General features: G+C 34.1%; 2 protein-coding genes across 5 annotated transcripts; both read left to right on the top strand.

Annotated features, from left to right (window-relative positions):
- The first annotated feature begins 280 nt into the window (after window positions 1-280).
- LOC107819396 (ubiquitin-conjugating enzyme E2 7) lies at window positions 281-5890 on the top strand. Of its 2 annotated transcripts, none has more exons than XM_016645500.2 (6): window positions 281-392; window positions 829-931; window positions 1979-2076; window positions 2164-2264; window positions 4549-4626; window positions 5503-5890. In XM_016645500.2, exons 1-6 carry the CDS (start codon window positions 344-346, stop codon window positions 5578-5580), a joined length of 507 nt encoding a protein of 168 aa, XP_016500986.1. In that variant the 5' UTR covers window positions 281-343; the 3' UTR covers window positions 5581-5890. The 2 variants fall into 2 exon arrangements, with proteins under 2 accessions (XP_016500986.1, XP_016500987.1); XM_016645501.2 differs by having other exon boundaries at window positions 285-392; window positions 5365-5505.
- A 2734-nt stretch (window positions 5891-8624) lies between these two features.
- LOC107819397 (CASP-like protein 4C2) lies at window positions 8625-10210 on the top strand. 3 transcript variants are annotated; one of them, XM_016645503.2, is made up of 4 exons: window positions 8625-8760; window positions 8961-9210; window positions 9279-9414; window positions 9971-10210. In XM_016645503.2, exons 2-4 carry the CDS (start codon window positions 8972-8974, stop codon window positions 10190-10192), a joined length of 597 nt encoding a protein of 198 aa, XP_016500989.1. In that variant the 5' UTR covers window positions 8625-8760; window positions 8961-8971; the 3' UTR covers window positions 10193-10210. The 3 variants fall into 3 exon arrangements, with proteins under 3 accessions (XP_016500989.1, XP_075083888.1, XP_016500990.1); XM_075227787.1 differs by having other exon boundaries at window positions 8961-9189; XM_016645504.2 differs by lacking the exon at window positions 8625-8760 and having other exon boundaries at window positions 8827-9189.
- The last annotated feature ends 5038 nt before the right edge of the window (window positions 10211-15248 follow it).

The raw sequence follows: 15248 nt of genomic DNA on the forward strand, positions 1-15248 counted from the left end.
TATATTTCTATTGCTTATAGAATTGTGACTAATTTTTTATTAGCAATTATAAATTAGGCTATTTTTAAAAAAAAAATCCAAGCGGGTCTTTCCCAAATCCATTAAGGACCGGATGTGTAACAAAAAAATTTGTTACTACTGTTTAAATTTTAAATAGATTTTTCTTTGATCAAGACTTTTAAAATATTTTGAATTAATAATTATCATTATTACTTATCCTACTTGCAACAAATTATTCTGTATATATAACATCCTATAAATCTTATAATTCTGTTTTTGAGTTCTCTCATCTCTGTCAATAATCTCTCTCCCCCCCCCCCCCAAACCCCATCAACTGAAGTCTATGGCTTCAGCTTCTCAAGCTAGTCTCCTCCTTCAGAAACAACTCAAAGGTACAATCTTTTTTGTACCCAACTCATTCTTTGACTGTTAGCTTAATTGGGTGTCATTAATTTTTATTAGTTTCTCAAATTTGAATGTAAAGATCTTTGCTTTTTTGGTGTTCGCTCCCGCTTCACCTCAAAGATCCTTGCTTTTTTTTTTTTATATACCTGTATTCATTGACTGTTTGCTTAATTGGGTGTTAATAACTATTAAAATCCCCAAATTGGAAGGTAAAGATCCTTGCTTTTTTGTATCATTATTCATTCTTGGACTGTTTGCTTAATTGGGTGTTCTTAATTTTTATTATTTCATTTAATTTGAATGTAAAGATCCTTGCTTTTTTGTACCATTATTCATTCTTGGACTGTTTGCTTAATTGGGTGTTCTTAATTTCATTATTTCCTATAATTGGAATGTAAAGATCCTTGCTTTTTTTACTTTCAGATCTCTGTAAAAGGCCAGTTGATGGATTTTCAGCTGGTTTGGTTGATGAAAGCAACTTATTCGAATGGAGTGTCACCATTATTGGACCCCCGGATACTTTATAGTGAGTCTTTTACTCGTAGTAGTAGTAGTTTAAAGATTGAAATTTTATTGTTTTGATATGATCTTAAAGTTCTTTCTTTCTGAATTTTGTTTGGTTGTTAATGGGTTTTCTGTCTTTGATTGGATATATGATCGATTGAATAAGTTGAGTCAGCTTATAGCTTAAAGAAGATTTTCTTGAATCGTTTTCAGATTGTGTGGATGCTGTAAGTCCGATGACATACCCTTGTTTAAGGTCTGACAATTACTGGAAAAAGTTGTAATTTTGATCCTGCAATTTGTACTGTAGGCTATAGCATTTTTATGTTCTGGCTTATGGGTTTTCAATTACTATAGAGCTGCGGATTAGATATATTTTTTTACCTAGTAATATTTAGAACCTTAGTAGAAAACTTCTAGTACATTATATATTAGTTTCTTATTTTGTATAATATTGGTCCGAGATGAGCTAAATGGAGCGACATGAAAAGTGAGGATTCATATAGCTGACACAAACTTGCTTGGGATTGAGGCGTTATTGTGTTTCTCTTTTCATGGAAGTTCTGTGTGAATTGTGAAGTAAGAATCGATCAGTCTACATATGCCTTGGTCGCAAACTAGTTGGAGTTGGCTCTATTTCTATATCCATTGCGCTCTATTGATGGCATAAAAGTCCCTGAAGTTCCTTATAGGACTGGATAGTGGATACCATTAATTTTGCCATACTCCTGGTTTTTAAGTATATTCATCACTTTTTTCCTCGTCCAGAATTTTCCAATCACCTTTATTTACTCTTTGATATGTGCTTGATGTAGGTCTTATGATTCGACGTGATTTATTATTATCCTTTCCTTAGAATGCCAAACTGAAACTCAGTGCTCGTTCTTGATCGACTTAGCAGCTTAGTAATCCCTATGTATATTTCCTTTAAGGTAGTTTTAGCTGTTTAAGTTTATGAATTTAGTTAAGAGAAGAGATTCCGTCGTTTCTCAACGTTTACTTGTACTGTAGGTTGGGGTGGAAAGACCGAAAGAAATTCCTAATCATGTATTAATTGTTGCAAGTGCAGTGAAGGGGGTTTCTTTAATGCTATCATGAGCTTTCCTCAAAATTATCCCAACAGTCCTCCAACTATTCGGTTTACCTCGGAGGTGTGGCATCCTAATGGTGTGTAAGCTACATATCTATTTCGTAGAGTTGGTAAACGCGGTTGATCATCATCTCATTGATTTTGGTTATTTTCTTGAAATACAGTTTACTCTGATGGAAAGGTTTGCATCTCAATTCTTCACCCACCTGGTGATGATCCAAATGGATATGAGCTTGCTAGTGAGCGTTGGTCTCCTGTCCATACGGTATGAATATCTGTTATTATTTCAGGGTTCTTAGTCAAATGTTAATGTAATGGAATACGTAACCGTATGAATGAGTGTTGGTTGATAAATGTGAGTCTGTTTAGATGATCTAATCTTATTCTCTTGAATATGGATAAATTTAGCTCATTTTCGGGCTGAGTTTTGGAAATTTGAATTATAATTCTCATCAGCTTATCTCATAGTTCAATTTTTATCCAAATGAAGAAGGTATACAGTAACATAAGTGCAGAATTACTCTGACAATTCCAAACTAGTACTTGTATCCTATTACTAAGATAAAGGAGAAACTTCCAATTTCTAGTACAGGGCTAGGCGAATTTTCAGTTTTTTGTTTTCAGTTTTTACAAAAACATCGCTTTAGAAAATATTTTTCAGTTTTTTTTAAAGCAGTTTTTTTGTAAAAACTGGAAAAAAATTTATTTTCGGAAGGTGGGGAGTTCGAGTCACCCCAAGAGCAAGGTGGGGAGTTCTTGGAGGGAGGGAGCCGGGGTCTATCGGAAGCAGCCTCTCTACCCCAAGGTAGGGGTAAGGTCTGCGTACACACTACCCTCCCCAGACCCCACTAGTGGGATTATACTGGGTTGTTGTTGTTGTTGTAATCCACAAAAAATTGGTATGGCTTAATTTCTAACTGTATCCGAGATTATTCAAGTTGTCAAAATGTAATTGTAGGTTTAATAAATTTATCTGTGAAGCTTTCTAGTTGTGACCGTGTTCAGATGCCAGTCTTTAAAACTCGTTTAGTCGATTTTATTTAGATCATGAGATTTTCAAAAAGTATTTTTTGAAAGCTAGAAATGATGTTTGGCAATGTACATCCATTATAGCTATAATCAGTGGCAAGAGCAAGGTATTGCAGGTGCAAATTGCTCTTCCTAGAGCGGTCAACTATCATAGACACTAAACCATGAATCATGATCTTAAGATGGACAACTGATTTTACATTTGCCTCACATAACATCTTTTTTGGAGCTAGAGTCTAACCATGTCAATTTGCAAAACTTGCTCAAATACAGCCACACACAACTCTTGTACAAGTCAACAATGGAACTGATATCTCACCGTCAATGCCTAAATCTGGAATCAATTCTGAACTCTCACCTCCATACTTAAATTCGGAATCCATGAGAATAATGTCTTACCCTTGACTTTCATTAACGAAACCTCTGTTCATCACTAGATACAATGTAGTAATGATGCCTTTAATTTACGTACGTGTACAACAATCTGTAAGTGGAGGACCACAGCCATACTAGCCTGGTTTTCTCTTTCATTTTTTTTTCTGACTGACTTGTGGTAAAAGTATTAGTGATTCCGCCAGAGATGTTTTCATCGGGTTTTGATGTAGGTGACATATCCGAACAGTTCATGAATCATGCTGTTTGATTTGATTCAACTAGCATATCTCTGAGTTATTTCTTATTCTCCAACGTCAGTTTTTATTTTGGTTAGAGAACTTGGATATAATTGTTTGATGCATGTATACATTAGTATTGCTTGTTGTACAGGTTCTAGTTTGTCTATGATTGTATTGCACGTATATATTAGAACTGCATTCGTGCAGTTTCTAGTTAGTGAGTGATTTTGACGTTCATATTCACCAAATAGACATGTATGTGAAATATGAGGGATCAATTGGCATTATTTCGGGTGCTTCAGTTGCCTTTATTTGATCTTCTATGCTGCTTTTCTGTTGCTCTAGTTGTTTTCCTTCTGCTTCATGGATTCTTAATTTACTGCCTCTGAGCTGTTGTGTTATTGTTAATATAATGACTAATTCTTTGCACTAGGTTATTAATCATCTACAACAACAACAACAAAAAACATCCCAGTGTAATCCCATAAGTGGGGTTTGGGGAGGCTAGTGTGTACGCAGACCTTACCCCTACCTTATAAAGGTAGAGAGGCCGTTTCCAATAGGCCCTCGGCTCAAGGAAGATTATTAATTGTCTAGATATGCTTTATTGTTATAATGATATAGGATGTTATGAAGCTGTAGGTGAAATAAAGTGTATATATATATGTAGGCAGGCATTAATCCCACTTTTTGTTAAATGATTGTGTTGTCATGTGTCAAATTCTATGAGATTTTGCAATCTTACCTTGTTTGCTTCTCATTCCTATAATGCCAACGTTCCTGCCCGGGCTTTCTTTTGTACTTGTTGTTTCTAATTGTTTGGATGAACAGCAATTCTTTGTATGCTATTTTTGCTTAAACACTCAAATTTTCTGTATAATCAAAATTGACGGCTGTAATATACAGGTTGAGAGCATAATATTGAGCATCATATCAATGCTTTCAAGTCCTAATGACGAGTCTCCTGCTAATGTGGAAGCCGCTGTAAGTAATCTGATTTATGGATTCTTTTTTTTGTTATCCCCAGTAAGTGTACTCGCTCACCTCCTCCTGATAATGGAGGTGGGACGGGAACCTTAGCTCTCATTTACTTTTACATTCCTTAGGGTTTCTGAACTTCTTGCTTAGCAATATCCCTTGGAAACACTCTACACGAACTAAAGTGTCCTTGATATTTGGTTCGGTGTTGGCTATAAAGCCGTTCCAAAATGAAGTTCATTTGAAATTTTATAGTTTCTTTAGGATTGTCTAAGCCTTGAATTTGAAGTACAGTGAAGAAGATTATATATGCTCTTCTTCTGAATATAATCGTTTTTTTGGGCAAGTTGAATTTTGTTTCACATGTTTTGAGGAAGAATTTGGTTATTTGAAGTTGAAGTGGCGGGTTTGCAGGTGTATTTCAACTTGAAATAATCCCCACTTCCATCATAAATTCTCAACTTTCACAAACTTCGTTCCAACAAACTACAACTGTGCATACATAACTTCAATTTCCAGAGCCTTTTTTCCAAGTTCAACTCCCCGATTACAAGCTACAAGTGGGGTCTGGGGAGGGCAGTGTGTACTCAGACCTTATCCCTACCTTGAGAAGGTAGAGAGGTTGTTTCTTGTAGACCCTCGGCTCTTTTCTCTGATTCAACCTAAATAATTTTTTCTTTGGACTTCAACTCAAGTTTTGTCCAGAGGCAAACTTTAAAATATTTTCCCTTTTCAACTCCATAGGATGAATAGAAGTTGTGCCTCGTATTCGCTCCATCATTTGCCTAGCCCAAATCATGATCGAGTGTTCACATTGATACAAGTATTTTGCGGTTAGCACCTTCTTATGTCTTGTATAATTTCTTTTCTGGCCGATTGCAGAAGGAATGGAGAGATAATAGAGATGAATTCAAGAAAAAGGTCAGTCGTTGTGTAAGACGGTCTCAAGAAATGACATAAAGATGTGAATGCTAAAAAACGGACTTCTTTCATCAGTTGTTTGATACATACAAATGTAGAATTGCTGTCAAGGTCTGTCATACCTTTTGTATTATGCCTTTTGTTTTGCGAGTTCAGTCATTATTTACATTTTTGTTAAACTTACTTTTGAGGTTCTTACCATTAAGTAAGATTCATTTGATTTTACTAAAAATGTCAGACTGCTGGACGTTATGATCTCTGGCCTCTCTGTATTTGCTTTGTAGCCTAATAGATGAAAAACTGCATAATGTACATCTTGGATATGAGCTAGTAATTTTTGCATTCTCCATTACTTTCTCGTTAGGTTTGTTTTGCTTTCCCTCCTTCTTTGTCGAGGAAATGTCGTTTCATGTCTTAGGAAATGTCGTTTTGCTACCTTTTTAGTCAAATCAATAGTAACTCATATTTGAGTGTTTTATTTTTTGTTTTTTGAATTTTCGAATTTGGAATTTGGAGATCATTTTTCCAGATTGTAATGAGATAACTGATTATTTTTATTTTCTTGAAAATTTTGTGTAAAACAAAACATTTGGTTCCCGTTTGGCTATAAAATCTGTGAGTTTTTGTTTTCAAATATCTGTTTGTTAATAGAATTTAACTATCTTTTGGCAGATCTTGAAAAACAAAATTTTCCAATCTCAAAAACAGCTCTGGAGTAGTTTTTGAAGTTTTTTACTCACAAAACTTCAAATTATTTTCAAGTATAATGCATGGCTAAAACACAATTTCAACTTTCAAAAACTATTGTTTATCTCCTCTTTAAAAAAAAAAAATTTAAAAATTTTAACCAAATTTATGTATAAACGATAGCTTATTTCCAGAAAATATAAATTTAATTTTATTTTGAACACAAAAAACCCGCTTTGTTATAAACACTCTTGCTCTAGTTTATATAACATTGTTATATTTAGGCAGTCGAAGTATTTCCTTTAATACGATTCTTTCAAATGTTCCTGAATAGTTTATATTTATTACTCCCAATATTGTGGTTTGAAATTATATCTATTTTGTTTTCAGTATATGAAAGTAGTATCTAAATTAAGACCGACAATTATATAATTTAATTTTCATACCCGAATTCTGTCATCATTTTAGGAGGGATGAAGTAAATATTGACGAGACGTGACACATGCATGAATTGCTTCTTTTGCTAATTACGTATTACTTTTCCCAAATGCTGTCTTGACTTTGAATACACAGATCATGGAGAAGTGTGTAGGAAAACCAAAACAGATTAGCAAATGGTAAAGGTTCTTATTGCACGCGGGAGTGGTTAAACTTGAACTTCTAATTGGGATTTAAGTAAATAGAGACTAATTTATTGGGGGTAAAGAAAACAAGCAATATTGTTGTTTGTCAAAAGGAGGAACCAGGATTTGAAAGTGACGGGACACCATTGTCGAATAAAATTATGAGGAAATATTGGACTTAGAATCGAACTCAGGCAGCGCACTAAGAGGTTGTTTGGTTAGAAAAAAAGTTATCACATAATTAATTATCCCGAGATTAATTATTCCGGGATTGTTATTTCACTCTCCTATAAGGATAAAAATAACACTACTATTCCGGGATAACTAATTCCGAGATTAGTTATACATTATTACAATCAAAAGTGGGATAAATTCATCTTAAATTTAATCCCGAGATTAATTATACCTTATTATCAAACGAGCCCTTAAAAGTCAGGTTATATCCCCTAAATCGACCAATATAGCTGCCTGAGATTTAAATCTTAGGGTGCGAATCAAATATATACACATATACATGCATTTTTGCCAAAGTTACCGGACCGGTGACCCCCTACCCAAAGACCGGTACGCCTCTGTTTGTAGACAGCAGGTCAATAGTATATAAATACGAAGACCGGAGTTGACTCATGGCCATTTTTGTTGAAAGCGCATCCACTTAGCTAGCTAATGTTTTTCAGTTTTCTGTGAGTCGAGTTATTAGATGTAGTATTTTTAAAAATTTAATGGATTAAGTTACTTTTAAAAGAAAAAGAAGAAAGAGGAAAACCGGAACTAGTAACATAAAATATAATAATTGAAAGGAAAAATGTTCTATAACTAGAAAAAGGAAAAGGATAACGCAATTATATATCAAGCTCAGCTGCTATGATGGAAATCCAAAAACCTCGTGCAAAGAGCGTGTAAATATTTTATTCTTAATCATAAGTCTCGAGTTAAAGGCATAAGAATAAATTCTTTTTTAATAGGGAGTGCTTTCTGTATATTAACCCTTACGCGACAAGAATATAAATTAGTTGGGGCTCTAAAATGGATCGAGTGAGATATTAAAATACTTTTTTAAAAGAAAAGAAAAAAAGATAAAAGAAAGCAAGCACGTAAAGTAAACGCTACAACCCCACCTCTCTACTCTCTCTTCATCTTTGTTGTCTGGCTGCTGCTTCTACCTAATCTTGATTTGTCTCTTTTTTTCTTTTAAATTACCAATTCGACTAATAACTCTAATTTAACTGCACAGATCTTTAAGAGGATAAAAAGCTCCTTAAAAATTACTACTTATTAGTAAACTCTAAGGATTTTAATTTAAAACCACGAATGAAATAATAAGGAATCTCAACTCTCTCATTAGATCCTTTAAAAGTACCTTCACCTTCTCATTTTCACTCGAAGAATGAATATAGGACTGAAATTAGTGAATGCATAATCCCTTTGCATTCCCCTTTTCCTTTTTAACTAAATGTGTTTATTTCATATATGTGAAAAATCATTTGTCCATAAAATTTAGGTCAGAGTAAGTGAGGGTGTTCTACTTATATAAATAACAGTACTAATTTAAGTTGAAGAAAGTAGTGCAAATAAATTTGTCCTTTTTAAATATTTACATTAGACAAATTAATGTTAGCATGTATCTTTTATATATTAATTTTTATTAACTAATCAAAATTTATTTTAATTTATACAAAGATATTTTTTTATTTAATTATCTTGTATTCGAATCTACTAGCACAATTAATTTGAATTCGCGCTAAAGTACATTATATAGCTAAAACATTTTCTATCAAAAAAATTATCTATTTACTGGGGTCGAAACTAGACATTTGATTGAGAGTGGAGGTATCTCAACCAATATCCGCCAGTATATCATTTGATAGTGAAACCGACTTAATTTAATACTAGCATACACTGAATTCAGGTAAATAATTTCCAAAAAAGTGCCCACAAAATTGTTACTAAAAGCAAAATCTGTCGTTGTTTCCAGATATAATGTTCTCTTTACATGGGAATCATGCCGTGTCCCGTGAACTTTACCATCAGTTTGTTACTCTATTTTCCACCTTCTTCTCGTTATTTATAATGTTATATGAATTTCTCTGTCTCCTCTTGAATCTGCAGTGGAAGAAATTATGAGGTCAGGTCAAGAACCGAACCGGAACGGCGGTTTAATGACTCCGTCTCCCCGGCCTAGAATCCAATCTCAGTTCCAGTCCACAGTTTCCGTTCAAAAAAACCGACGGTTCAACATTTTGATTCTCGTTTTCCGGTTCGCTGCCTTCTGCTTCTCTCTTGCTTCTGCTATGTTCATGTTCACAAACTCTCGTGGTGGCTCCGGTTCTCCTCAGTGGTACAACTTCGATGCTTTCAGGTACTACTACCATAGCAGCAATTTAGGTTCTCTTAATATAATTAACTAATTTTTTGTTTTGTGGATAGGTTTGTCGCAATTGCAGCTGCGATTGTGGCTTTGTATTCACTGTTTGAAATTGGAGCTTCAGTTTGGGAAATTTCAAGAGGCGCCACTGTGTTTCCCGAAGTTGTTCAAGTCTGGTTCGATTTTAGCCACGATCAGGTTCTTATCTTTCCATTTCCAATTTTTCTTTTTTCTTTTAGTGGATTCTTTTTAAGAAATTGTTTATTACATAAGGAAATTGGAGATCGGAAAAGGAAAAAAAGAGAGAGAAGAGAAACAGTGAATGGTATAATCTTATTGGACTAAACTATAAGTTTCGTAATTCAAAAAAGTTTTATTAGCAACTGTTTTTATTTCACCGTCAAGGGAAAATTAAAGGTTCAAATTTATCGTTTTATCACTCGAAGTTGTTCAATTTTAATTTCGGGTTATAAATTGAGTCTAATTATATCGCTGGTCGTTAGCAAATTGTCTCATACTCCTTCTTAGCTAGATTAAAAGAGATTGGTACTTCACGTTTTTTGAATTTCTAGAATTCAATTCTAAAAATTAAGGACACAACCTTGGCCAGCCTTTCGAGTTTTACGTCGGAGGGTATCGACATGAATGTTTGAACTCTTCGAAACTGGTGTTGTGTGTGTCAATTTTTGTAGTACGGAATGTCGGAGATAGTGTGTGAAACATAGACGTTTTCGTTCTTGTTTTTTCTGTATAGGTTTTCGCATATATGCTGCTGTCGGCGGATTCGGCGGGAACGGCGTTAGCTCGGACGTTAAGGGAAAGAGACACGTGTACGGCTAATAATGCATTTTGTGTACAATCAGATATCTCAGTTGCCTTGGGATTCGCCGGGTTTATGTTCTTGGGGTTTTCTTCTTTGTTGTCGGGTTTTCGGGTTATCTGTTTCATACTTAACGGGTCTCGTTTTCATATGTAATAATCATTGTGCGTTGAGCAATTGGGGATTGAATTTGGGAGTTTAACTTTCTCTACACAATATAAAACTCTTTCACAATGTCTCATTATTTAAAATATAATCACAAGAAATCATTCATGTAAGTAACTTCAGTATAACTTTGAAAATAAACTATGAGATAGATTTTGAATTTAAATTTCAAGGACTAAGGATTCTAGAAAAAGGAATTTCAAGTGTTAGTAATCGGATTTGAAATCTAATACTCATATATACATATTTAGAATTGGAGCCTTAGAGTAACGGTAAAGTTATTTTTCTGTGACATATATAGGTCGCGGGTTCGAGCAGTAAAATCAGTGATTGATGCTTGCATAAGGGTAGGTTGCCTACATCACACTCGTTGGGCGTGTGACCCTTCCTCGGACCTTATGTGAATACGGAATACTTTGTGCATCGGGTTATTCTTTTTATACATACGTATTTACTGAATTTAACACATTTATATTATCTAAGTCGAAACTATTTGGTTCGACAAACCTGTACGTTACACTCTGTATTTGCCCCGTTGATAGGGTCAAAATTTTATTACACTAATCATAATAAATCTAAAGTTGTCAATATGGACCGGGCCGGGCCGGTGAGCCTAACCCAGCCCACGTGGGCTTTAGCAATTGACGGGCTGGGCTGGGCTAGCTCGCCATTTTGATGAGCCTTTTAATGGTCCGTCCACCCTAGCCCTATGAGGGTCGCGGGCCTCCACGGTCCAACCCATCATTTTTTAAAATATAATTTTATATTTTTTCTTTTAGTTCTAACCTGAAAAGGATAAATATTTAAAAGTTAAAAAATATCTTATTGGAAAATTTTTGCAAAATTTAATAGCTTTTTATATTGTTCAAATATATCACAATAAACACTAAAGAAATAAAAGACAAGACTATATTTCATTCACTAAAAGTCAAAATTCAAAATAAACTATTCTAGGGAACGTCCATGACGTTTATGGGATATCCAACACATCATCTTCATCAAATACATTTGAATCTGCTTGTGACAAGGTTGTCTTAACATATTCAATTACATCTACATCTACAATTCATATGCAATATTAATTAGTTAAATATTAAGAATAATAAAATTTTAAAAACTAATAATATTCAAATTCACATAAAAAATATTACCAGTTTGAGTTTGGAAAAAGCCGTGCAGCCAATTTCGAGTAGTAACAAGTGTTTGCACATTTTCATGATGGATGCAACTTCTGTATATACTTTGTCAAAACACGCCCACCAATGCTAAATGTTGATTCCGATGCTATAGTGATAATGGGAATACTAAGTACATCACGCGCCATCATTAAAAGATCGGAATATTTTCTAGAATGGTCCTTCCAATACATGACAACATCCATCTCATGAAACTTCTCAAGATCAAGCTTTGGTTCCTCTAAGTAAACATCCAATTTTGACTTTCCATCGCTAGAGGCCGTATACTTTTTATATTTTATATATTTTAAATAAATATTTTTATTAGGCCCACGGGCCGGTCCAGCCCAGCCTTAGTCAAGCCTCACTGGCCACGGGCTTACTCGGACGGGGCTTAAATGCCTCGTTTTTAAATGGGCTTCAAAAATTTTAGCCCAACCCTACTAATTTATCACGGGTTAGGCTGGATTGGCCCAACGGGCCAAGCCCATATTGTCGGTTCTAGTTAAATCTTAAATGTGGGGGCTAAAGTAGTAAATTCGGACAGGATAGCTTCTTATTCCTCAATGATGTTGCTTCATGGTTACGTTAGATAGCAATGATATGCTATAATTCGTTGAATTGGTTCGATTTTAATCAAAACAAGGGAACTTAGCAGAACAATTGAGTAAGAGATTATTAGTTGATTTGGTACCATTTTGGCAAAAATATCTTGGCATATCTTTCACTTCTTTCTTTTTCTTTATTCTTTTGAAAAGAATGTACTCCACTTTTGTCTTCTCAATTGTATAATATAAAGCAGAGGGTTAATACACAAGTGACCTAGCCAAGTATATTATCAATTTACTTATTTATAAAATGATTTTTTTAAAAGTCTTAAAGTACTATCTAGAACCAAGAAATACACTTTTGAAATTCTTTTTCTTACTACACTGAAAGCAACACATTTAATTTGGGACAAATGAAGTGAAATCAACAACAATAACATACCCAGTAATATTTCATACCGTGGGGTTTGGGGAGGGTAGTGTATACGTAGACCTTACCCCTACCTTGAGAGGATAGAGAGGTTATTTCAAATAGACCCTCGGCTTAGGAAAGTATAAGCATCACATTAATAAAAATTTAGACAAGAAGTGACAGTACCAAGAAGCCATATAAAAGCAGAATAAAAACAACCAGATAGTAAGGTGATAACAATGAAAAAAATAACGGTTAGTCATAAAAACCTACTACCAACAAAAAGCGAGACTGCGTGCCAATTCTACTGTTATGAATACTCTAGACCACATACTCTACTACCCTAATCTTCGACTTTCATACCTTCCTATCAAGGGTGTCTTGCCTAATCACCTCTCCCCACCTCTTCTTTAGCCTACCTCTACCTCTCCGTAGTCCCTCCAATGTCAACCTCTCACATCTCCTCACCGGGGCGTCTGCGCTCCTCCTCCTCACATGACCAAATCACCTAAGTCGCGCTTCCCGCACCTTGTCCTCAATAGGGGCCACACCCACTTTGTCGCGAATAACCTCATTTCTGATCCTATCTAATCTTGTGTGCCCGCACATCCATCTCAACATCCTTATCTCTGCTACCCTCATCTTCTGGATATGAGCGATCTTGACTGGCCAACACTCAGCCCCATACAACATCGTTGATCTGACTACCACTCTGTAGAACTTACCCTTAAGTTTCGGTGGCACCTTCTTGTCATACAAAACACCGGAAGCGAGTCTCCATGTCATTCATCCCGACCCAATACGATGTGTGACATCTTCATCAATCTCTCCACCCACCCCTGAATAATAGACTCGAGGTACTTAAAACTCCCTCTCCTAGGGATGACCTGCGAGTCCAACCTCACCTCTCCTTCTCCTCCTTGAGTCTCGCCACTAAACTTACACTCTAAGTATTTTGTCTTGATCCTACTCAACTTAAATGAAGTGAAATCACAGTTAAACAAATTACACTTTCACACTTTCCTCGAATTACTTTTAATAGTAAAAAAAATCTTAAAGGACACACTCGATCCTTTGAGAAAAAACAAGTAAAAAATACTTATACAATTAGTATTTTCGAATATGTTTTGTGTTTCATATACCAAATAAATTCAATGAATAGTTATAAATTACATCGTTTGCTCCAATATGGCCTTTTCGATCTTATCTCTTTTGCTTAGGGGTGGGCGTTTGGTCGGTTCGGTTCGGTTTGAAGAAATTCGATTTGGTTATTTAGTTTTCGGTTTTGTAAAAGTAATAATCGAAACCGAACTGAAATAAGTAAGGTTCTGTTCGATTTTCTAATTTTGATTCTGTTTATTTCAAATCGGTTTTCGGTTTGAATTTGAATGTTATTAGATAAATTTGAATGTTAGGAGATAATTCAAATGTGTAGTATTTAACTCTTCTTAGGAGGCGTTAAAGAAGGTGGACACTAGTTTGAGATGATGTATACCTAATTTGCAAATAGACAACAGAAATGTCCAGTTTTACCTGTTCTTCTGTCCGAAATTTACTTCTCTACTATAAATTATAAAGTATCTTAATTTTACCCTTTGTTATACTCTTATGCTATTCATATTTTTGTTATTGATAAATTATCTTTTTACCTTTTGTTATACTCTTATGTTAACTATTTGGTTACTAATATCTGGTGTTATAAATAATTGTTTTTTTTTTTTTTTGTAAATCGCTTAAAATGAAAATAATAGCCTTTTTTAATTGAGAGATAATCTTAAAATTGAGAGTCATTTTTGTAAGATATTTAGAAATTATGAGATCAACATGCTTAAAATAACTTTAACTTCTTAGAAAAATTAAATTTGTAAATAGATGTTGCTTTATTTTTTAACATCGGTACTCTAAATCGCTTAAGCTAAACAAACTTTACTTATATAAGTATCTATATACTATATAAAAAGTAGAATTATAGGAAAAAAATTTATGTGAAGATTATTATTCACATAAAATATTTCAACATCCTGATATTGATCTATGGGTTCATATATAAAAAGCACGAATGTCCTTAGCGAAATGTCGTTCGCCTTTTTTATCCTCTAAAAATAAATTTCATATTAGACATAATTGTAATTTAAGTTACTTTCCTAATATTTAGGGTATTTAAATTACCTAAAATTTTGGTTATTAAATATTTCCTTATTAAACTAAGAATCCTAATTTTTAGCCTTTGGCCATCATAACTCTCTTTTAAAACATACGCTATGATAATTTTAAATCATAGCGTATGTTTTAAGACAGAGTTATGATGGCCAAAGGCTAAAAATACTACCAAGCGAATTTCAAATTTGTTTAATATGAAGATCAGTAATAACTTTGACAAATATTTAGGCTTTTCAATTTTGAGTTGTAAACCTAAAGCCTCTGATTTTCAATATATCATAGACAACATGAGATATAGACTCTCAAATTGAAAAACCAATTGCCTTAGCATAGCAGGTCGAACTACCCTTGTATCCTCAACTCTTAATACCATTCCCAATCATGCTATGCAATACACACTTCTACCTCAAAAAATTTTAAGTCACATTGATAATATCCAAAGAGACTTTATTTGGGATAGTACTGAGAATAATAAGAAACTCTACCTTTTGAGTTAGGAAATAATCACAAGGGAAAAATCCAACGGGGCCTTGGCAATAAGAAGGCTAGATCAAAAAACTTGGCTCTCCTAACTGGTCTTACTTGGCGACTGTTCAACCAACCACATTCTCCTTGGTCAAAGCTGCTCATAGCTACCCATGCAAATAAAACAAAAATAATAAATACCTCATTCATTTGGAGTGCTATAGTGAAGGGTTGGTATTAATGTAATAAAGGAATCCTTTGGTCTATTAATGAAAAATTCAAAATTG

The sequence above is a fragment of the Nicotiana tabacum genome, chromosome 13 (genome assembly GCF_000715075.1).
Source record: "Nicotiana tabacum cultivar K326 chromosome 13, ASM71507v2, whole genome shotgun sequence".
Lineage (NCBI taxonomy): Eukaryota > Viridiplantae > Streptophyta > Magnoliopsida > Solanales > Solanaceae > Nicotiana > Nicotiana tabacum.

Excerpts from the sequence above, each read along its gene's own strand:
- LOC107819396 (XM_016645500.2), top strand. The coding sequence starts at position 344 with ATGGCTTCAGCTTCTCAAGCTAGTCTCCTCCTTCAGAAACAACTCAAA. Across the intron at positions 393-828 it reads CCTTCAGAAACAACTCAAAG|ATCTCTGTAAAAGGCCAGTT; the intron begins GTACAATCTTTT and ends TTTTACTTTCAG. Across the intron at positions 4,627-5,502 it reads CTGCTAATGTGGAAGCCGCT|AAGGAATGGAGAGATAATAG; the intron begins GTAAGTAATCTG and ends GGCCGATTGCAG.
- LOC107819397 (XM_016645503.2), top strand. The coding sequence starts at position 8,972 with ATGAGGTCAGGTCAAGAACCGAACCGGAACGGCGGTTTAATGACTCCG. Across the intron at positions 9,211-9,278 it reads TACAACTTCGATGCTTTCAG|GTTTGTCGCAATTGCAGCTG; the intron begins GTACTACTACCA and ends TTTTGTGGATAG. Across the intron at positions 9,415-9,970 it reads TCGATTTTAGCCACGATCAG|GTTTTCGCATATATGCTGCT; the intron begins GTTCTTATCTTT and ends TTTTCTGTATAG.